The 24,657-nt window shown below is 45.2% G+C and overlaps 1 protein-coding gene across 1 annotated transcript in view; it reads left to right on the forward strand.

Moving 5' to 3' along the window:
• Positions 1–15,874, forward strand: part of LOC135899772 (uncharacterized) — a 383,819-nt gene extending 367,945 nt beyond the window's left edge. The window contains exons 5-6 of the mRNA XM_070539644.1: positions 15,163–15,268; positions 15,715–15,874. Coding sequence (XP_070395745.1) covers positions 15,163–15,268; positions 15,715–15,725 — 117 coding nt within the window. The 3' untranslated portion in view covers positions 15,726–15,874. The remainder of the gene's footprint in view (positions 1–15,162; positions 15,269–15,714) is intronic.
• Positions 15,875–24,657: the final 8,783 nt, after the last annotated feature.

A 24,657-nucleotide genomic window follows, 5' to 3' on the forward strand; every position in this document is an offset into this window, starting at 1 on the left:
TAATGCCTGCCGTAAGCTCTCCAGCTAATGTTTTATTTTTGTTAATTTCCTTGATCAGAGGCCCCTGCGAGTAATTAAGCTCAATAAACGTATTCCTGCGCAGGTTCTAGAGGCTGACTGCCGACCATGGCATTCGTTCTCTCGCCACGCTGCGGAACATTACTTTTCTCTTCTGCATACTAACTCTCAGTCAGACTTACACTTTCTTCGACATGTTCCTCAAACGTTTGTTGCAAATAGTCTGCAGTGTTGCTGAGTATGCCAATGTCATCTACGAACCGTAAGTTGGTGAGCTATTTACCGTTAGCCCTCACTCCTAACCATTCCCAGTCTAACTGGTTGCACACCTTTAAGTATTCAGTGATAGCATTGTAAATATTTTGCCATTGATCATATGAAGCCTTTTGCATATATCTGGCTATGCAAAGTCTGCGCGTTAGTGTCATCCATTCAATATCGACATTCGTGGGAAACTTCATTTTTGACCACTGTTCGGAGCCAGTGCGCTGCTGCCTAGGTGCCCCGATCTAATCATTCCAGCTACCTGATTCAAGCGCAGGTAGCGCGCGTTTCATGTACAGCCAATATCAACGCCTTAACTGACAATGTTCATTCATCATATACTGTAAGCTTGTTCACTTACTCCCTTATAATTAGGGTGTAAATTAGAAAGACTGGGGTGTTCCAAGGGTGTTTTCTTGTTGAACACCCTTTTTCGTTAAAAAGGGTGTTTCAAGGGTGTTTACAAGGGTGAAAAGATGAATACACCCGCATTAAACCCATAAGGGTGTGAAAATTTTTAGAGTGTATTGACGATCCCCATGTTTTGCCGGCGATGAACTTGAAGATGTGAACAATAGATGTGAGCCTCTTCTTCAAGTGGGCAACCTGAGGGCTCCAAGAGAGGTCCCGGTAAACAATGACGTCCAAAAACCGATGATTTTTCTTGTAGCAGATAGGCTGGCCATTGATGTGTACTGGATAACCAGACATCGCTTTTCGCGTAAAAGCGACTAGCGCATATTTCTCTGTTGAGATGGTAAGGCCTTGTGTTTGAAGATAGTCAGATGCCTGTGTTGCTGCTTGCTGGAGCCTTGCGCGAGCCTGCAGGCGAGTGACCGCTGATGTCCAGATGCAGAAGTCGTCGGCGTATATTGAAACACTCAGCGTTTCCGGGAGGGATTCAGCCAGCCCAAGAAGCGCGAGGTTGAAAAGAACAGGGCTGAGAACACCGCCTTGGGGAACGCCTCGGCATGTGTAGTGGTCGGTAGTCGGACCATCTTCCGTACGCACGAACAAGGACATTTGTGTCAAGTAGTTTCTTATCCATCGATATACTCGCCCTCCTAGTTCAACTGTCAGAAGTGCGTCTAGAATGGTTTGATGGGAAACATTGTCGTAAGCGCCTTTCACGTCAAGAAAGAGTGCGACTGATAATCGCTTCCGAGATTTTTGTTGTTCTACAGATGATACCAGATTGATGACACTGTCAATCGATGAACGGCCTCGTCGAAATCCCGCCATTGAGTCAGGGTAAATTTTGTTGTGTTCAAGGTACCATTCGAGACGCATGAGGATCATACGTTCCATGAGTTTCCCGACGCAGCTGGCAAGTGCTATCGGCCGATACGATGCCAGTTCGAGCGTTGACTTTCCTGTTTTTAGTAGTGGTACCAGGCGGCTTCGTTTCCATTCCTGTGGGACGACACCATCTCGCCATGAGCTGTTATAAAGGCTGAGGAGTTGTCTTCTTGCTTCTTGACCTAGGTGGCACAAAGCACTATATGTTATCCCATCGGGCCCTGGTGAAGATGAACTCCTACAGAGCGCCATTGCAGCTTCTAACTCTTCCATAGAGAATGGAGCGTCCCTACTTGTATCTCGTGGACCGGGGATGTCACCTGAAGTCATGTCAAAGGCTGAAACTGTGCCACCGGCGACTTTCGCACAAAATTCCTCCGCAATTTCTACCTCACGGCGGTTTTCATAGAGAGCAAGGGCGTTGAAAGGGCGTCGTTGCTGGGGGCTTGAGCTAAGGCCCCGTAGGGTACGCCACACACGGGAGAATGACTTGCGGGGGTCCAGTGACTCGCAAAAGCATTTCCATCTTTGATCCGCTAGCTTATCCATTCGCCGCTTTATCTTCTTTTGCATACGCCGAGCTTCTCTGAGGTCAAGAATTGACTTCGTGCGCCTGTACCTCCTTTCAGCTCGGCGACGCAGTGCACGAAGCCTTTCCAACTCAATGTCATTCTCTGTACGCTTTGATGAATGTGTGAAGCACCGCGTGCAGTCTTGCATTGCGTCAGCAATTATTTCTTCTAATTTGCGTGCGATACGTTTCTTGCATGTGTCTTCTACACGAGCCTGAAAGACTGACCAGTCGATTTGGCGAGATACAACCGGTAATGCGGCGTTTAGTCCATCGATTCTCACATAGGTCGGAATGTGATCACTTCCATGGGTTTCAATATCGGTGAACCACTGCACGCTCGAAGTCAGGCAACGCGACACAAAAGTCAAGTCAAGGCAGCTGCTGTACGTTGTTCCTCGCAGAAATGTCGGGCTTCCGTCGTTTAGAAGACATAGGTTGTGGCCTGATGCAAATGATATTAGTGACCTCCCCCTCGAGTTTATCCTGGAGCTTCCCCATATATGGTGGTGAGCGTTGAAATCCCCTGTCATTATCCAAGGACCGGGAGTAGCAGTCATAATGTCGTCTAGTCTTTTGCTATTAAACTGACTGGTTGGCGATAGGTAGACGCCAATAAGAGTAAAAGACAGCCTCTTCTTTTTCACAGTAACACAGACGTATTCGTTACCGTCGTGTGGCGCTACGGGTTGGGAAAAATACGTAAGGTCTTTGCGGATGTAAACCAAAACCTTACTACTACGGACACACGTGGTTGAAACAAAAGGTTCATATCCTGATAGTCTTACGGAGGCTGATAAGTTCGGTTCGCAGATAACCAGTATAGGAAAGTGGTTGTCAAACACGAACTGCCGCAACTCCGAAATACGTGACCTCAGGCCTCTCGCATTCCATTGGAAAATGGAGGCACTTCTGACCTCATCCCGGAGCGATCGCTGTTGTTGTCGATGAGCCATGGTTCTGCTGTAGAAGCCCTCAAGCACTGGACTTCTGAAGGCTCTCAAGAACCGGATTGATGGCATCCAGCACTTGCAACGCACTTCGAGCTGTTGGTGTCTGTAGCTTGTCCAGAAGAACACGAATAGCACTCTTCAGAGAGCTTATCATGACAACAACTTGTTGATCCTGGTGTGACAATTTATCAGGAACAGATGAGGTATCACTTGCTGTAGAGCTCTGATTTCGCTCAGTAGGGGCATGTAGCCGCGGGAGTGCAGGCCAAGCGTCAGCAGCCGTGTTGTTCGATGCACCTGTGTCCTTTGAGCTGACTGCGTCTGGCCGGGGCGGAAGAGCGGGTGGTAATGTACGCGGCTGGCGTTCTGCAGAGGCTTTGGAGGTTCTTGATCGACGTCGGCGACGTGATCGTCGTCGCTTAATAGATGCTGCTGCTTCTCGGTGAGACGAGTGGTCTCTAACCACTTTTCTCAATATTGCAATTTCCTTTCGTATCAAAGGTCATTCCTTCGAGGATGCATCATGAGGGCCGCTACAGTTTGTGCACTTCAGCACATTGGCCTCGCACGTGTTAGTGGTGTGGGGCCCAGTGCAGCGAGAACAGACGGTAGTGTTCTTGCACACTCTACTCACATGTCCAAACTTCATGCATTTCCAACACTGCAGCGGTTTTGGTATAAACGGGCGAACTGCGTGTCGAAAGTGGCCCACTTTTACGTGCGATGGGAGGGATTCGCCCTTAAATACGATCCATACGCGCCACGTCAAACTGGCCGATTTCTGAATGACATGCTGCGCGAACATGATTACAATGCCAAGAATTGTATTACAGCTGGGGGGTTTCTTGCGCAGCACTGCAAAACGCGTGGTTGCGCACCCGTCTTAGAGGAATGCGCCATTCTTGGTCGCAGTCGTAATCAGCTCACAAGAGAAATCATCTAAGCAAAGGCTATCATTGGTCTGGGCCATGCATGTGTAAGCTCACCTTCATTATCATTATCAAGCAATGAATTGGCGTATCTCCGACTGCAGTCACAGGCTGTCTGAATATGTTACCACTTGGTTGCTATCGGTTTTGTTGCTTCATTTCTTTGTTATCTCCTGATGTCATATGGTTTGCTGAGTGTATAAGAAGTCTCGTGTCACGAAATATACTGTCAGTTGGAAGTTAGCGCTCACTCTGTTTTCCGTTCCCTTTGGTTACCCCTGCCTCCTTCCTTTTTTGCTCTTCCGAGCTGCGCTACAAGCCTAAAACAGTTGTGGTTAACCGCTTTGAAACAAAGGGGCGGGGTGCTCTGTGCTGGCAGCTATCAGCGCCCGAAATTGAAGAGAAAGAAAGAACGACAAAAGGAAATAATAAAAAAGACTAAAAAAGACGTAAAAACTGGAACAAAAAGAGAAAGCGAAGTAGTCTAAAACCGAAAGATATGCATCGGTGCCACACTGCTCCCAAATTATCTGCTCACGCATACTGCATGATTTTCTTCGTGTGTTATTGAGCCCCTACTGCTGCTTGAGCCTTTGCTTCATGATCGACACTTGGTTGGTCGCGTCACTGAATCTGAAATCCCACGAAAGGGCGGTGCTCTCTGTAGTTCCATCTGTTCGACGAGGAGGCGCAGTGCGCTCAGTGTTCTCTTCATCACCGCATGCGCTCCCTCATACAACATTGTGCCCGTGCGACCGACCGACTAGTGCCTGTGTATTTATGCTGCTCTCTCTCTCTCTCGCTATATATATATATATATATAAACGAGAAGAAAGGGGTTAACCGAGGGACCCGATATTTTATTAGTCATATAATGAGAAGCCAACAAACACTGACACCAAGTACAACATAGGGGAAATTGCATGTGCTTAATAAATGAAATAAAGTAATGATAAATTAATGGAAATTAAAGTGGATGAAAAAACAACTTGCCGCAGGTGGGAACCGAACCCACAACCTTCGCATGTCGCGTGCGATGCTCTACCAATTGAGCTACCGCGGCGGCGTTTCCCCATCCACTTTCTTGGGTATTTATGTGTACTAGTAGAACCCTGGGAGTGTTAGCCAGCGCCCCCACTCACAGACCTTGGCGGCGGACGTGGAACGTCTTTTTTGCCGCAGGCGTCACGAGAACGTGAGCTTTTCGGGTGAAGGCAACTGGTCAATAAACCCACATATGCTACCTGAAGGCATCAATGTTGCCGGATTCGAGACCCTCGTTATGTAATAAACGAGAAGAAAGGGGTTAACCGAGGGACCCGATATTTTATTAGTCATATAATGAGAAGCCAACAAACACTGACACCAAGTACAACATAGGGGAAATTGCATGTGCTTAATAAATGAAATAAAGTAATGATAAATTAATGGAAATTAAAGTGGATGAAAAAACAACTTGCCGCAGGTGGGTGGGTGGGTTCCCACCTGCGGCAAGTTGTTTTTTCATCCACTTTAATTTCCTATAATTTATCATTACTTTATTTCATTTATTAAGCACATGCAATTTCCCCTATGTTGTACTTGGTGTCAGTGCACCCACCCACCTGCGGCAAGTTGTTTTTTCATCCACTTTAATTTCCATTAATTTATCATTACTTTATTTCATTTATTAAGCACATGCAATTTCCCCTATGTTGTACTTGGTGTCAGTGTTTGTTGGCTTCTCATTATATGACTAATAAAATATCGGGTCCCTCGGTTAACCCCTTTCTTCTCGTTTATTACATAACGAGGGTCTCGAATCCGGCAACATTGATGCCTTCAGGTAGCATATGTGGGTTTATTGACCAGTTGCCTTCACCCGAAAAGCTCACGTTCTCGTGACGCCTGCGGCAAAAAAGACGTTCCACGTCCGCCGCCAAGGTCTGTGAGTGGGGGCGCTGGCTAACACTCCCAGGGTTCTACTAGTACACATAAATACCCAAGAAAGTGGATGGGGAAACGCCGCCGCGGTAGCTCAATTGGTAGAGCATCGCACGCGACATGCGAAGGTTGTGGGTTCGGTTCCCACCTGCGGCAAGTTGTTTTTTCATCCACTTTAATTTCCATTAATTTAACATTACTTTATTTCATTTATTAAGCACATGCAATTTCCCCTATGTTGTACTTGGTGTCAGTGTTTGTTGGCTTCTCATTATATATATATATATAAATGCATGGTCACAATAATCGATCGCCAGTCAGCTCAACACGTGGTAATTGAGTTATCGTAGTTATTGCATGAATACGAATAACCAACTAGCCAATGCTTTCACGTTAATAGACTTTCTTTCAAGACATAGTAAAGAGAAGCACCTATCAATGTGAATGCTACCTCGAGTCGTGCAGAAAGTCCAGTGGGGCTCTTTAATGACCGTCACCTTTAATTCAGGCGCTCAATCCAGCATGTCGGTCGCTTCGGAAGTTGGTTCGAGATGAAAATCTTCCACTTGTCTTTGGCAGCGGGAGTAAGATCGACGCTAGCCGGGATCTAGCACATGAAGAAAGCAGTAGTTAAAGGGCCCGAGAGTTGTTGGTGGGTTCTTGACAGAAACTACTGCGATGATTCTCCGTACGCTCGTGTAGCTATAGCGAAATCTCTGCTTAAGAGTAGTTAATTCACAGTGCAGCTGAAACAGCAGACTTTTAATTACGGATACACTTCTGGGTAATTTCGCCTTCCTGTTCTTGTATTTATATTGCTGCTGCCTTACACGCTAATGACAGCGGCGAATTACGGATATTCAGTGTTTCTATTGAAGTAGCGAGGCTTCTAGACTCGGCGTACATGGTATGATGCAATATTTACGCAGCCATTGTTAACTGGTCACGCATGTAAACGATACTAAGTGGTATATAAACCGAATTCGGGACGCTCAACTAAGAGCTGCCTGACGAAGAATGGCGCCAGGAGCAGCTTCGTACGCGAAACTAAGCCGGCTTAGGCTTGCTGAGATACTTTATACGTAACATAATACAATGCCTTAATTAAAGCGTGGCAAGGAAACATGATCGAATCATTTGCCACGCCTTAGCTACGTTTTGCGAAAGAAGGAAATCAAATACCTATAGGTTTACCTCTTGAGAAGCCGGTTGTGTTGCGATTGTTGATTGGTGTCGGGAATGAGAACTCATGGAGTGCCACACGTGGGACCACGACAACACCACGGCTGCCTGCACTTGTAGATCCGGGTATGCACGTCTTCACAAAAATTCCCTTACGTAATATAACGCTTGATAACTGCTAACTATTCACGACACCTCAAATAAAAAGTGTAAGATCCAAACAAGAGCTTTCGCAAATGTATGCTATGAAGAAGTTAAATGGTGAAAAGTAGAATAAGAACTGCGGTAAAGAAATGCTTTTTTTTCACTTTGACACCAGCAGCCACAAATGTACAGTCACCACGTGTGCTAGACGCAGGGAAACCTTGTATCGAGAACCGGCGCAAACCTAGAAGGGTTACGGCAATCTGATTGCGGAACGGAACCTTACTGATACTACCTGGTAAGGAAGCCCTCGAAATAGTAAATTTTTTTTATTGCGATAAAGACTTGCCCTTAAGGCATAATTCTTAATGCGTATATGTGTATTATATGTGTGCTGTGAGGCCTGTGTTGTGTATCAATTGAAGCAGTGTTTTGTGGAATCTGTTGTCATGTATCCAGCGGTCATAGATGGTTGTCACACTCTAGCGGAGGCCGGCTTGCAGTAGGAGACGCGAGCGTTCCGATTTTAAACCAGTACATGTCCGTATTAGGTGGTATGCATCTGCTTCCATCACAGGAACGGCGCAATATGGACACGTAGCACCCAGTGGTAAATGCGACCAGTTCCACCTTGAGATAACAGCCGGTGTAAGGGCCACCCCGGCCCGAAGCCTCCTAAGCACAACTTCCTCCGCCCTAGTAAGGAGAAGGGGGAGGGAGCAGACACACGGTGGGATAAGAGCGCGTGTGTCCTGCAGGAGAAGTTTTTTACGGGCTCGAAGCGAGTTAAGGGGTTGAGGTGGGAGGGGAATAGGCGGAAGATCAGGATTAGGAGGGCAGTGTGCCTGCTCGTCAGAAGCATTGTTGTGAGGGTTCGCTGAATGGCCTTGAATCCAGTGTACCTTGACGCAAGTAGCTGTTTTACGATTCATAGTGTGTATTGTCTCGCAGATTTCCATCGCCTTATCAACCTTCTTGAGTTCCTGAATAGCCGCTAAAGAATCAGTGAAGCTATCTAGTTGCTTGATGGTAGGCAGCTTAGATGTCGCCTCTTGCAAATTGCCGCGGATGGCTTGAAGTTCCATTACTAGAGCGCTAGCTTCCGTAGATAAGTAGCGCTGGTGGCCGCTGATCAAATGGGAATGACTCAGGAATGATGTCTGTCCGCCGTCTGGGAGAATGGCAGCGTCCGTATAGACTTGGCAGGTGTTAACGCATGATGCATCCACGATATTGCGTTCGTCAATAATACCTGTTGTATCGCTGCGTCGTAACTTCGTTGGCTTATTAGTTGTGATGCTGGTGAATTCCCAGGGAGGCATTGGATAGAGCTGATTGTCAATCCGAGAGCTGTGGTGAAAATGAGCATGCAATGCAGCGACAGCCGGAATAAGTTGCTTTTTTCTTTCACGTGCTTTTTCACGGTGCAAAATTAGCTCTGCAATCGTGTTGAGCTGGGCATGTTCCTGTAAGGTTGGTATCGGAGTGATGGGGGGCAGTGCTGTGATTGTGCGCACAGCATCGCGATTAATCGTCTCCAACTGTACCAGCTGTGCCAAAGTCAGCCGTTGAAATTGTGCTTGATATAAAATTCGTGGCTGCAAGACTGCACACCCCAACCATCGAGCTACGTCAGTACGAGCTCCAGCTGCTTTTGCTGCAATGCGACGAATAAAGTGAAGTGTTTTTGTCGATCTCTGTCTGGTTTTACGGAGCCAGTGTGCACCACTGCTGGAGTGGTGAATATTCAGACCCAGTATGCGGACCTCAGAAGCCTCAAGGATTGTCTCTGCGCCGAGTCTAAATGTAAAGGGGTGCTGCGTGATTCTTGTGCGTCCTCTCTTGTTGGCCACCACAACATAGCTTGATTTTTGGGTGGAAATGTCTAACCCTGCTTTTCGAGCGAAGTTGTTCAGCACATCAAGGGCTTCTTGAAGCTGTTGAGTGTGTCTAGATATATCATTATGCACGGACCACAAAGTGACGTCATCCGCATAGAATAAGAACCTCACCTCTGGAATCCGATGTAGTTGCCAGGCTAGAGGTATTAGAGCAACGTTGAAGAGAAGAGGAGCCAAAACCGAACCTTGTGGAACTCGTCTGTTCGATGTGAAGTATTCTTCTTGCCTTCCATCTACTCTAATCGCAAATGTCCGATTGTGAAGGAATGAGTAGATGAATCTTATCACCCGTGGTGGAAGCCCCAGGTCGATGAGGTTGGATATAATGATTTCATGGTCTATATTGTCATAAGCTTTCGTTATGTCTGTTGCTACTACCGTGCGCACAGCGTGACTGTGTGGAGAAACCTGTAAAACATCGTCTGATGAGACAGAAAGTCCGTCTTCAGTTCCGAAGTAAGAACGGAATCCAATTTGAGCTGGATGACATCTATCGTGGCGTTCAAGCAACCAGGAAACTCGTGTGGCCAATATCTTTTCAGCAAATTTGCAGACAGTTGAGGTTAGGGAAATCGGGCGTAAAGACTGCAGGCTATTTGAAGACTTTCCTGGTTTCGGAATCGCGACAACAATTGAATGCTTCCAATCAGGTGGAACGTTTCCAGTCTCCCATACTTTATTAATAGCCTGAAGAAGTGCGTTGAGAGCTGGTCCTTCCATGTTCTTGAAAACCTCATAAGGAATACCATCGGGACCAGGTGTTGTTCGTTGCTTCGAAGTTTCAATCGCCGCTATTAGTAGGCCATGCTGAAAGGGCTGGATATTTCGGATTTCGAGGTTGTGTCAGACTCATCAATTTCGGGGAAGCTCATAGTTGACGTTTGATCGCATTTCGGGAAAAACGCCCTAGCAGCGTGCTCTGCAAATTGATTAGGCGAACTCTGCATCGTTAACCTTACGCTCGCTGCACAGTCAGGTTGCTTATGACCGTGTTCCATTGACCGGAACGTACGCCAAAGTGCTCCGTTTCCAACGCCCGATCCAAGATTCTCGCACCACTCATACCATCGTCGTCGAGAAAGTTGCTTTTCCTGCTGACGCGCCTTCGCCGCTATATGGTTAGCACATGCATGGTTACCTGGTGCATCGGGATTCGTCGACGCATACAATTCTGCCTGACGTCGCTTTGCCCAAAGTTGCAAAATGGTGAGGTCTGGTTGAGGTTGTTCCTCGTCAACTGCGGTTACAGTAGTGTTCCTCCGTAGCAGTTCTCGCATTCTTCCCGCTTTGCAAGAAATAGCACATTTAGAGCTCCAACAAACGCGCGCCTGGATTATCAACATTTGCTTTATCCCGATGCGTTCAGCCAAGGTCTGTTCATGGCAATGCCCGCTGTGAGGAGTATGCCGATGGCCAATCAGGTCAAAAGATGGACACATGTGTCTCAACGTTAGCGGTTAAATGGCTGACGCGAAATCTAAGCTTGTGCTACTATGAACTGTTTCCTGTGTTTCCTATTGCTGGGCGTTACGGTGCTGGTGCTGGCAGGCAAACTTTGGGCACTCGTTGCCGATGCCTTTTGTTTTGTTTCAGCAAGCAACGATGGTCACAGGTACGTATAAAAAACTGCATAATTTATTGTGGATACCACGCATTATATAGCCGGCCGCCATCAGGGTTGTCGTGCACTACAACGTTGCGAATATGCACTTTCTGCCAGTTAACCAAGTTAGCTTCAAAGACATTCACTGAGGAGCAGCAGACACGCATTGGCACATACCGAGTGACCCTAGCTGGCATCGAAGAGCTTCTTTGAACATCATCACAGACCGTGCGCACATGCGCAGTGCTCCATATCGGCGTCAAAGAGATATTTTTAACGGTGACCAGCATATCGACGCAGTCCCGCATCTACAGTGAGCCATATCGGTGTGAAAGAGGTTCGTTGAGGAGCGGCACATATGTACACTTTGCCATATACTTAGTTACCCAAGTTGGTTGGACGGCTGGTGGGGGACCGTTTTCTCTCTGAATAGCGGCTTCATGCGTTACCCGCTCGACCATGCACTATCCAGTGACTCTAGCAGGCTTGAGAATGCCTAAGTACAAACACGAACACGTAGATAGCTAAATTATTAGCACACGGAAAGTGCGTAAAGTACCCTAAGTATGCTTACATAATAAATATTTCTTGCTTGTAAGCAGGAAACTCATACACAACTACACTTTGAGGTCCCTGTGAGTGAGCTAAATCATGCACTTGCATCTGGCTGAACAAAAACAACTCCACACTCTAGCCACATGCGTAGAGTGTGTCGCAAAATATGGGCACTTACTGTAGACTGTTAACTGCTGAAATTGTTTAATTACTTATAGATAAAAGAGTGTGTCCCTAGTTTTGGAAACCAGCTCGCGTGATAACAATAATAAAGCTAAGTAAACCTTCTCTTTCTCCTTAGTCTTTTCATCCAGTAAGTCTGACGAGTGGTTTGCGTAAGCTGATAAATAAAATGATTGAAATGAGATTCAGAGGTCACATCCGTAAGGTATTTAACTTTTTAGTTATTCAACATGCGACTCTAGTAGTGTAGTTTGCCCGCGTGAGGCTTAGAACGGCCTCGCAGGAAAGCGGGTAGCAAAACTCACGTCGGTTGTTTGTCTTGTGCGGTCCCGAATGTGCCGCTAGACAATAAACGGTCACTTTTGTTGTTTTGAGAGAGACTCAAAGCCGACGGAACGATCAATTTATGTCGTCTGGCCGAATGACTCTGTTAAACCAAATGGCTCTGCTGGCTTTCGAGATGGCGGAGGTTATTTTCCTTCTGCCCTAACAAATTCTAGGGGTTGTCAGTCGCCGCTATATATATCGTCTGACACATGGTACGATGTACCTGCATGAAACCACCATGGCTGTAGTGAAAGAAAAAAAAAACAAACGGAAAGATATGCCGTACATAAATTTCTGTATTGTATTGATCAGATACAACCTGCGACGACTCATGGAACTCCTGGTGTCTCACGAAACAAGTTCCCCCTGCGGAACGCCTCTCATTTCATCTGTCAAGTTGGCTGGCACACTCAAGTTGTTTCCGCAAAAATAAGTTTCTGCAGTCTACATTGTCTCCAGCAAAAGATAGAACAACCTATTCTAAATGTTGGTACGTGTTCACATTAAGTGCCATTGTCACGGAAGACCTGCGAGATACACACTGAAGAAAGGAAGTGGTAAAGGGAACAAATATAGCGTGCGGTGCTTCTAATTAACATGCCGTTGTTGTGTTTGCTTGTTCGAGGTTTTTATATATAAAATTCTGAATTTCTTCCGCTTAACATCCCTGCCTTCCTCATTTCTTTTATCTTTCGCTCTCTATCTCTCTCTTTGAATGTCCAGCATGTGTAAACTGGCTTTCACCGACTGCTGACTTCTTTATTGCAACCATTCCGCGTCCTTGGTATTTAAGGAAGGGGTAATATTTTAATAACGGAGTGAATATGAAGACATCATTGAGGGCACGAACGTAAAACAAGATATATCGTGCACTATATAAAACACATGCTGCTTTATTATTAGTGTTCTTTTTCTTTCTGTTTCGCTGTCCTTTATTGTCTCCCCTTGTTGCCTGCCTGCCTGACTGCCCGCTAAAAGTAAGCTGCCTTGCAAGTCATTTTGGTTGCAGGCACAATTTTTCTCTAACGCAGCGAGTTGAGCTTCGCCTCTTTGGCTATTGTGTACTTAAGTTGTTCGTTATGTGGCAGGTTCTGTTTGGATCATTCGAGGAAAATCCGCATGTTGTCTAGGGACAATCTCGTGTAACGAAGGTATGCGTACAGTTACGAGACTCGTATATTCGTTGGGCACGTTGGTTGGATATTCTCAAAAGTTTTTATCGACAGGCAGGCTTGGTAAAGGCTGTCGTACGCCCTTGCACCACATTAATGAACCCTTAAAGGTAATTGTGAAAGATCCGTTCCTCAAAATGATTCAATAGGGCGAAAACTATCCATGTGTTTTTCTACCATACTAAGTGCTACAAAGCTCTTATTCACGGTGACATTTCCACGCTCAAGTACCTTGGCCGCGCTAACTGCAAGCTGAATAAAACAAAAAGGAGAAGCAATCACGCGCGCACACTCACAGCAGGTTTTATATGAGTAGCCTCATCAAGAGCAGTTGGTACGTGCAGTGAAACTTGCAAAATGTGTCGAACATTTTCCTTCAGTGCTGCTACGAAATGACACAATTTCAGAAGATGCAAAGACACAGCCTGAACTCCTTTTACTCTATGCTTGTCTACAAGAGAGAGTTATGTTACTAAAAGCCTCACTGTGCACATTGGTTGTTAATTTTTTTCCGGACATACATATGCATAGATATAAATGGAGACAACATACAATGGTTCAACGTCAGCTTGCTTAAAGTCCAGTAAGACGTCACACCCTCTTACACATGGTCAGCCCCATTACACCTGTGCTCCTTAGCGCTAAACTATTCTATCGAATTTTTCCCGGCCTTCTAATAAACACTTAGTCGACCCTAATATCACTTTTGCACGACGCGCCGAGCCCATTGTTACATGAACAGGTAAGTGATCTCAACTTTTGAAAGCGTTTAGACACCTTGTCTTCCTCGTCCGTTTCCCAGTAAAAGCCTAACAATGAGGTATCGTGGTATGGTGATATTGTGAACACATGTACGTTGCTGAGAGTTAACTGTAAATCTTTAATATCTGGAATGCCGCAATGCCTCGCTTTCTAGCATGGCTAGAAGGAGTCGAGTTAATGGGGATAGTTTCATGAAATTCAGGACTTGTGCGGTTATGATAATCCACATACTCCATTGTCAACGTTCAGTTTTGAAATATTTAGTGTTTTTTTATGATAATGCACTTTCAATGATCTCGTGATTTCTGAAGCACAGATTCCGAACTTTTACGCTTTCTTTGCAAGTGTAATACTTCACCGAAGTTCATCATTGCAGGCGAAATGTGACGAGATCTTTTTTATTGATATTTATTTTCCTGCAACACTTGTGTTACCGTTATGGCAAAAAAAAAGAAAAAGAACTAAACATCTGTGCAGTTAGCATGTAGCAAACAGCAAGGCTTCTTTTGAACACTATTATCTGTCTCAAGTTTCTAGTAAAGCTGTAAAGAGTTGCCTTCCCTATATGTGATGACGTTGTTAGAGGCTATGGAGAAAAGAGCTTTAGATGAACTGACGGCCGCAGTATAAACCTGCATAATTCCTGCGCAAGTGCCACGAATTGGCTATACGGGTTAAAAGTTCCGCGAACATTTCTTTGTTCTTTGTTGTGCTATTTTTTCGCATCATCTTTTATTTCAATTGTCTCACATTTAACATTGCCATATTTAAATACTTTTTTCAAGGTGTAGGCCTTTTATGCTGTTGTGCCAGACGATCGCGCTCCAGCAGCTGTAAGTCATTGAACTGCTAGAGAAAAGTAACTTACGGTTTTTTGCGAAAAACAATATGTTTTGCACACGCATCATTTATTTCGTTCGGCAACATAAAACAAAATTGAGGCTTCCTGTCTCCAACGCTTTATTGAAACAATTTCCCACGTCAACTCGCTTTCGACATTCTGCTCCAAACTCGGGCCCTCGATTACGTATGCCGACCTTTCGGGCAACTTTATGGTAACAGCTGCAGGAATAATGAAGCTTTCACACCAGCGATCGCTTGGCGCCAAATACGCACCTACGCACGCACGCATGCACGCACACAAACACACCCACCCACACATATACACACACAAAGAATGCTTTAGAAAGGTGCGAAATTGGATTATCAGCTTTTCGTTTTCTTTTTGACTTTTCCTCTCACAGTTCATTTAATGGCTGTCGCCACATAGGATAGTGTCATAAGTCCACCTAACGAAAGTTTAACCCGCCCATCTGGCGTCACAGAAATTTCGACTCTGTTCATCCCTTTTTATTCATGGTGTCTCAATCTTTCAGGACCTGCAAGTTGACTTTGGAGGTTCCAAACCAGGAAATGCAGACGAATGGTTTTTTACAAATGGATGCCACATCCGGTCCACGAGAAGTGACCCATCCGCCAAAGGTGTGCGCGTGAAGCTGTAGGCGAGTCTGGAATGCATCGCGCTCAACGCTGCCGGAACAAAATGCGAAATACTAATACACATCAGCATTCAAATAACGAAATGGCGTTGTTGGGGACCGTGCTGCCTTTACACTTTTATACAGCTCAACCTTCGGCTTAGTAATATGCTTACGCATCTCGCAATACGGCGGTTCACTTTCTATGGTTTTTGCAGCTGTTCCTCAGCCAATCGCAGTTCGCGACCGTAGCCGAAGATATTCTGCAGTGGCCATGGCTATTCTTTTTTTTTTCCGACAGCGACATTTACCTTTTGATTTCTACTTTTTTTTAAGGCCAAAACGAAACGTGTACGCAAGTCACAACTGTGCTTTATCTCTCTTGCTGACGTCGCTATCAGCCCTGATTTACTAAAGCGAAACTTTATTGGCTGTTTACCGACTTTCCAGGTGATGGCTGATTTGTGGTGCTTTGCATATTTGACAAGTCTCAGGTAACGTGCAAAACAGTGCCGATATAGCCCAAGCCGAGGCGCAGCTGCTGTAGGCAAGCGCAGGCGTGAAGTCGGACACGCACGCGCCTTTCGTGGTCCCGCATTCTTCGTCATTTCGTCACCTGCTTTTCCTTACTCCTCATTCTATTGTCGTCGTTCCTTCGCTGTGATGCTGTAACCATCGTTTCATCATCGTTACTATGTCAGTGGCATTGCGTCGCCATTATGCAGTGACTACGACAGAGCGGAAGAGTTGACACTGAATGAGGCGTTTTCCGGCGAAAACTTTTCCAAGTATGTCGCGAGCTCTGCGATTGTCAATTGTCTATAACTAACGGCTAAGTTCTACGCAAATGCCAACGAAAGGATCGCCAAAAAATCTTGCAGTAATAAATGGCACCAGCCTATATTTTTTACGTTTTTGAAATTTTTTGTTGATATTTTTGCCTTGCAATGCCGTTTTGCGCTCAACGGGTTTGGCTGGAGAAGGTTTACTTCGTTGTTTTGAACGTTGAAGAACAGCCATCCGCCAGATACGGTCCTCGAACTTAACACCGCCCATTAATAATTTGTCAATATTTTTCTGAATAGTCTTCGAGTGCCTAGTTCAAATCGCCAACTGTGACATATTAACCACGAAACTACAGCGGCAATGCAAGTTTCGCCGTGGCTATAGTGAACTAAAATCTGGAGACTCGTTCCTTAAAGGGCCGCAGCTTCTCGAATGAACAGTGATGGCTGAAACTCAAAGTTCGTTAAGACATGATATTCAACAACCTAATTTGTTTACATTATTGGGTGTACAAAAGTGTCCGCTTTATTTTAAACCTAAATACGCTTGAGTACAATAATATATATAGTACGTTTCGCAGCATCTACCGCGACTATTACAACCAAAGAAAAAAATCTGCTCTTGCTATTAGTTCGCCGCAGATAACATGCGTTAGGTATTTAGTCTCAAAGGTATGCGCCCATGCTGACTGGCTCACTAGACTGTTTTCTTAAGTTCACCGTAACGATCTAGTAGGACCACGTACACGTCGATAAGTCGAGATTATGCGAGCAAGTCGCCTAATATATTTTACGCACTGTTTCTTCACTAAATAAAAGGTGTTTCATAATTTTGCAGCAGCTTACTAACTTAGCTACTTTGATGTGTTCTTCCCCTTACATTATTGGCGGAAAAGATTGTTAATGTTCTGGAAGCGACAACAAAAGGATTCCGTGTCCAAATGCTATTTACTCCGCTTCAAAAATTACCATTCACACAACTGTATGCCGCTATGCGGCAGGCAAGGCGCAGTGCAGATGGGTTGCCTCTATACCAGCGAACCGGAAACTACAGTACACCTGTTCTGATGTTTTGGAATCAATCATCGTGCGGATTTCCCCAATTCGACGCGCAAACAGAAACATTTTGTTGCCGCTCTGCTGCCAAGTACGATAGTTCTCTAAGCTCCTCTTTACAACCTGCTGCACATCTCTCAAAGCACACGCCTTATACAAGAATGCCCCCACAATGCCACACGCTTCCTTTCCATCCTTCTACCATACCCGTCTATGATATACCTGTAATAGCCGGCTGCTGTTTCGTGATGGCCAAATAGTCCTTAGTGGCAACGATGTGACTAGGAGTACCATATCATAGTCTACTAGGTGTTTTATTAGACGGAGCAAGGGAGCCTTGGGACTCCGTGTCAGGTCCTCATCGATCCATGCAGCACTAATGGATGTGGGCGGTCTTCAGTGCCGTCCCCGCCACGCAGTAAACTCCCCGCATCTATTGAAAGCACCGCTGTCGGAGAAGGGAAGCGTCCAAGTACCCGTAGCGCTCGGAGAAGCCTCAGTATAAATGGGGGTCATTCCGCCCACATGCGCTATTTCCTTTCCCCTGGGTTTCCGAAGCAAAGGTGTCATTTTGTGGTTCGATCGTGGTTTACACAGAGCGGGAAATCGATTTATTCATGTGGTACTAGGCTTCTACTTTCTTCTTCAGGATAAGCGATCCTTCCATAAACGGCACGGCGTCTGACACATCTCGTAATAGGCCGGGAGCGTAGTGTGGCGAATTGGGAAGCATTTCTATTTACCGTCGAATGGGTTTGTTCTCGTCTACTTTGTTGGGGTAATAATGAAGCGTAACGCCCATTCCCGAACATGCTTTGGCGCATACGAGTGTGCGAAATGGCGCCCATAAAATAACGGGTACACTCCTGCGTTTTACGCAGATGTCAACGCGGTGTATGAATCAACGCCTACTATAGACCACGCGATAAACCAGCTCAGTGTTTCAATTCTCACTGTCGCAAACATGTAAAAGCTAGCTTACAGAGGCAAATGAATATTCATAGTTGAGCACTGCATGTTGTCGAGTACTAGATTAGGTGAAATTGTATATATATATATATATATATATATATATATATAAATATATATATATATATATGATGTGGCTGTTCTTCATTTTTTTATTGGAAGTTTTTAGCTGCTTTTGGTTTAGACCTTACGAATAATATCTATGCGCTCTCAAGCGCTAAAACATCCTAGAAACAGTGTTTTTTTCGTGTTCATCTGGAAGTACATAGCATCTACGCGTCATTTTCGTTTTTTGAGCGGATGCAGTTATCTGTGTCATTTAGGCAGCCCCTTGTTCATACTACGCCATACGTGCTAAATAAATAAATAAAACAAAAACAAAACATAACCAATCTCCCACACCAGACCAGCTGTTCACTGCATGGAGAACTGTCATGCCGTTTCTTGTAGTGTTGCTTTACGTAAGGAAATGCGCTAGTCAGTTTGTGGTGAAGCAGGCTTCTTAGGGTAGAGAGCCACAAGAAAAGAAAAAGAATACGTGTCTTAAAGAAATGACTAATGAACTTAACAAACACAATGGAGACACGTCTCCGCCAAGCATTGCATAAGTTCAACGGCGCGGCATTTTTGAGTTCATACCGTTTATTTTGTTAAATAATTTTCTGCAGCAGCATTTACAGAAGCTTTTGAACACTCTTATATAGCATGAAGTTGATAAAGAAAGTGTCAGTGACGTTTCACTTTGTGAGCGTGGGCTACACGCAAGCATGTGGATGCCTCGAACATGCACAGTGAGTACAATGACGTCGAAGCACAAACGGGAAGGGCGTGAACGCAGTCGCGGGCGCTATATTGATCATTACCATGATCACATCACACGTCGATGACGCTACACGTGCTGTAATACAGTGAATGAGACATCCAAAGAAAAGATGCCGTGAATATGCACAACAGACACTGCAGCGTGGAAGCACGGATGGTAAGGGCGCGAATGCGGCCGTTTCATTCGCCGCCTCCAGGCGCCGAACGAGCTATCTCTAAAAAGAAAAAGGCTACGTGCCAAAAGAACATGCCAAAACCACGATCTCATTATGAGGTACGCCGTATTGGGTAACTCCTGAATAATTTAGACTACCTGGCGCTCTTTAACGTGCACCTAATTTAGGTACACATTTCGCCGCAATCGAAGTGCGGCCACTGTGACCGGGGTTCGATCGCACCCTACAATCACAGTCACTAAGAAACCACGGCAGGTAAGTGAGCTATATCTACAAGCGGGAGGCATCGCTCGGTAAATGACATTGCAGCAATATCTTTATTTGATTTACAAATGTGAAATATTGAGGTGCAACATAGTGCTGTAGTTAAATGTCGAAATTCAACCAATTCTAGACTGCGTGCGCCCTCAGGAATCAATGGAATCTTGCTCTGTTGTGTTCCATCAGACGTCTTACTGGTAAAACGGGGCCAAGTGAGCCAAAAGGAATAACAATGAGTGCTAGATTTCTACGTGTCATAACCACGATATTGGCACCTGTCGATATTAGTTTTTCTCTGGTAACGTGACCGCTTTCCTACTGATTAACCAGTGGTAAACGTTAGCGTTCAGTGCAGGACACGTCTGCGTGTTACGGAAGTTTGTCGAATGTTACCGATGGTTGTATCCGACGACTGGTGTCGCCGTAACTTGCCTAACGTGATTTTATGAGCGACGCGAATTGTGTAGCACTTCCTAGTAGCTACGCGGTCACCAGCAATAACGCTGGAATGTTCGACGAGTCTTGTATTAGACGACGCGATTGACCAGCTGATCAGATTTCGACGCTCGCCGAAGGCGCTCGACGCTATCGTTGTGCTTGGCACGTCACTTGCTTTCGTGGGCACTGGTTCGCCAAAGCAACGCCAGAGCAACTACGCCCCCACGGAAGGAGCGAAGCAACGCCAACTGAGGTAGAATAAAGAAAAAGAAGCTGGCACAAATACAAATCAATGTGCGAACTCAAATGTGTGTGGATCGATTACAGCCCTCGTAGAAGTTTACTTATTCAATCCTTCCAGAATGTCATACGACGGTATCGCCTCGGCGCTCTATGGCCACACATGGCCCTTGCGCAAATATAATTCAATAATGATAATCATACGATGGTTATCTCCAATGTTTACCAAATTTTTGCAAGAACATGACGCCGAGGTGACATTCGGGAGGAATGGGGGACACATTAATTTTTATGCATTGATGTGGAAACGCTTCGTAAGCAGTGAATTCTCGTTTTCCTCGCCTATTTTTATGGGTCATATGACCTTCGTAGTAGGTTTACCAGGTTTACTCAGCGAAGAAAACAACACATTTTGCTTATATCTGCTTAACATTAGCACCAATTCTCACTGTTGGAACCGGCAAGCACGCAAATAAGTTCTCAGCAACGTCTCTACACAGATTACCCGAAATCAGGAGCGCTCGTCTATGACCAGCGATCAAGAGTGGTGATTATTCAGCCGTTTTCTTTTCGGTAGCAAATTTAAACGTGTTATGAGAGAGAATCAGTTCGAATAACCCTTCTGACCATAATCGTGTGCATTTCTACGCTTTTAAATTTCTATGTGGCCGAAATTGAAGCTAATGTTAGTAATGACTACTGCAAGATACGGTTACCTCGTTATGTCTGTCTCATTTTGTGACACATTGATGATAGATGAATCACTCACTAATGAACTAATTCTTGGTTCCTAAAATGTATGCGCCTGCTTGGGAAAATGATGTGTGCCATGTTAGTTGGAAATCCACCTTTTCTCCTGTTTACTCATATGCATGAAACGTACGCAAGAATAAAAAATATGTGTTAAAACAATTGAATTTTTGAAGCTGTAAATCACTATGAATAATTTGCACAAGGTTACGATGAGTATCAATCACACAGTCTGCCCCCCCTCCACCAGCCCTCAAAAGAAGCTCAGGGATGTCTAGCTCAATCATGGGTAATTCCGATGCGGGCAACTGAGTGTTTATTCTTCAGAAGAACTTCAGTTTGGCCTAGTTGGTATTTACTGCAAATCATATTGACCGCAAATAAGACGGGGACAGAGGAAGGAAACACATAAACAGCACCGCCCGTGCTGTTTATGTGTTTTCTTCCTCTGTCCCCGTCTTATTTGCGGTCAATATGATTTGAGTGTTTATTAACCTACGGTATTCTGTAACAACGTCGAACTTCACTGTATTGATTTGTCCAGTGGCTCTTGCGTATAGAGGTTCTTTGGCTGAGATCGATAACCATTACGATTTGCTGCTACAGCCATCGACTCTGGCGTGAGGTAGCGACTTTAGTTCGCGGCCACTATACCAAACTCAAAAACGCATGTGCGGCGTGCTTAAGGTGCGTGGTAATAAGCTCGAGATGAAGTGAAGCATAGCGAAATCCTGTACTACAAACCGCATTTTATAGATAATCCGTTGATACGGAACACATAACCGCATCTGTAAATTCCAGGATCAAGGGTTGCCTGGTACGGTGGCGCTAGCATCAGCATCACCTCCACTTATGTTGAATATTTTACTACCGCTAGCATTCTTAGGGTACTCGACGCAATTTCAATGGTTGACTGTGGATGTAGGCTTTTAACCACTTTCCTGCCAACTTGGGTAAATGGGTAGTGCTGGTCCAATGGGCAGCTCACCGGGCTGCCTTGCTGAGGAAACAGGGTCCGAACCCGACCTTTGGGTCAACTTGGGTATCTGGGCACGTGGCACTGATTGCGTACCGCTCTTCAACGAACTTCTTCGGCGCCGACCTGGGTCACAGGGTTCGCAGAACGGTAAATATGTCGTAGTTCAATGAAACCGTTCGATACCAATTTGGATCACTGGATATGTGCCGCTAGGTACTTGCCGCTCATCAGTTAACTTCTTTGACACCAACGTGGGTCAGTGGAGATCTTTAGCGTGCGCAACGATGCACACGGCCGTCTTCGCAGTTTGCCTCCATTCAAACTCTAATCCTCTGAGCCGGGGATTAGCCGGCAATTCCGAGCTGAGTAGGTTAGCGCCTTAGGTACTCAACTGCCCCGAAGGGTAACGTGGGTCAGTGAGTGTGTGTCATTGCATTACAGGCTGCCCTTTATTGGCAAAAAAAAGCACGTTGCAAGTTATTCATGATCTAGGTGGAATCAAACCGTGGTCTACCGTGGACTTCGCGGAGGCACCGCCAGATGGCCCTGCTTGTGCAGTGGGAAGTGCGAGAGCAAAACCTTGATGCGAACGTGTTTCGGCATTGGCAGCGTGGTCGGTCGCTACACTGCTTCAATGCTTATAGCATGAACGTAAACATTCATTGTGAGAGAGATTCTGCCAAAGCCTTTTCTCTCTCGTCACCTTCACCATTGTATTTTCATACCTTCCATACACTCTAAAAACAGTTGCACTCTTTAGGGTGTATATTCGCCGCACTACAGTAATCGTCATCTTTCTTGTCCGCATTTTCTATCTTTAAGGCGGCGAGCGCGGTGCTTACCAGTAACGAACGGCATGCGTATTATCAGCATGACATATATAGCATTCCCGACAGGAACGTAACGAGCGCAGCGTTTTCAAGAAAGGAAATGCAGCCAAGACAGATGACGATTATCGTTGTGTGGCAAATGTACACTCGAATGGATGTAAACTTTTCTTAGAGTGTAGTGTTGTTATCGCCAGCACCGTGCACGAATTAAGAAACTTAATGCGGGATTAAAAAAGATGCAACAACACAGAAAGGAGACCGCTTTACCGAGACGTATCATACACGAAATTCCCAGTTTAATAATATGAGTTTACATTCTAAGTGCATGTATTCATGGAAAATTATTGCATAAGGGAGCTATATTGCGCACTAGTTTTAGATGCTCCAGCCTAATATCGCAACTTGGTGGATATTGACGATTTATTTACATGTTTGTGCAGCACTCCATAAAGTCATGTATATATTTGTTTATGCTTCGTGTTTTAATGCGGTATGAACTAGGCTAGATTTACGCACCTTTTGGCCGACGCTGCCATTTGAGTGCACGATTGAGCAACAGAGGCACGTGACTTGTGCAATCACTAAGCAAGAATGAATGGGACGCACCATGGGCAACAGACATCACTGGTGAAATACAGTACCTACTCAGGTAAATCACATACGATGAGCTACCAAAAGTTGTGATACTCACAATAAAGCTTAACGCTTCATGCGATGGCTGCGAAAACACGAAAACAAAGCAGCGACAGTAAAAGCTGCGGCCACGGTATTAAGACCTCGCACGCTTAGTTTTAAAATTTATTTATTTATTCCCGCCAGGCGCCCCACCGATCGAACGTCCCTAAATGCTTACAACACATTTTCTTATTTCTTCATTTCAGCGGTGCTTTTCACCCCGGTTACATTATTACTAGGGACTTTGTGTCTGCTGTCTTAAAGTAGCAGTGGGATGGTATCCAAGGAATGACCGAAATATAGGCAAATGAATCACCTCATCTGTAACCATCCGGCCTTCCAAGCTACTTCGGTTCGTTTTCATTTCTTAGGATGCATTTCAGATTTTTTTTTTCACAATAAAGTTCTCTCATATCTTTCTGCACTCTTTTCTATCATTCTTACCTCGCGTACACCTGTGTATTGGGGTCTACGCGTTGGCGCAATATTATTCTCTATTGCCGGTCATGTTCTTGGCAACACCGGGAGCATGGTGGCTAGTGGTCCACGTCAGTGTTCCGGAGGAAACCTGCCTCCACGCTTTTAGCTTGAAGCATTAAGACCATGCGCTTGTTGAAATGTAGCGAACAAAGAGAGAAAGCCAGTAGCTGCTGCACTGCGATACAAAAGGAAAGAACCATTGCATACCACATTCGGAAGTTGCATCATGCTGCTGGACAAGAAAGAGCACGTAGAGCGAAAGGCGGCAGTGCTCATATTGTATGACGTTTACTGTCTACTACAATTAGAGTTTGCTCCTCATGGTGGATTTCGTAAGTTTGTTATGTCAGATCCGCCATCCTTGTAATCAAAACAGATTCTTGGTTTTCCACATTCAGGCCAGCTAAGAATTGCCATCTCGGCTCCTTGCCTGGCATAACTCAGTTACGGCTACTTTGCGTGCCCACAAAAAGGCATTTGACTCCCTAAATATACCCACGAATAGATCAAAATTTAGATAAAACTGTCACAGGTGCACGTGCACCCTCCTGCTTTTATTTTCTTGTGCGGCATCCGTGCTTTTTCTCCAAGCGTAGTAACGCCGCATTTCGCAGTTTTACCTTGAACATGGAACGATAAGCTGGTGTTTTTGGCTCGTCTCTCTGTCTCTCATTTTTGATGGCTGCTTGTGTAGTACGCGCATTTAATTTATAGCGCTTTTTATTATTTATGCTTCTCTAAAGTTACTATGCGATGTCCGTTCGGGGATTCATTCTTGGTCTTTTTTTTGAGGAAACTATTCATTGGTATAGAATAACATATTCTCTTCAAATGCAGAAACATAAGACAGGAGACTACAGTACAAGACCCCCAAAAAAGCTCCTTGTGCTGATTATTATCCAAAATAAGCTTGGAAGAACGTCATCAAAGTA

The sequence above is a fragment of the Dermacentor albipictus genome, chromosome 5, assembly GCF_038994185.2.
Source record: "Dermacentor albipictus isolate Rhodes 1998 colony chromosome 5, USDA_Dalb.pri_finalv2, whole genome shotgun sequence".
Classification (NCBI taxonomy): Eukaryota; Metazoa; Arthropoda; class Arachnida; order Ixodida; family Ixodidae; genus Dermacentor; species Dermacentor albipictus.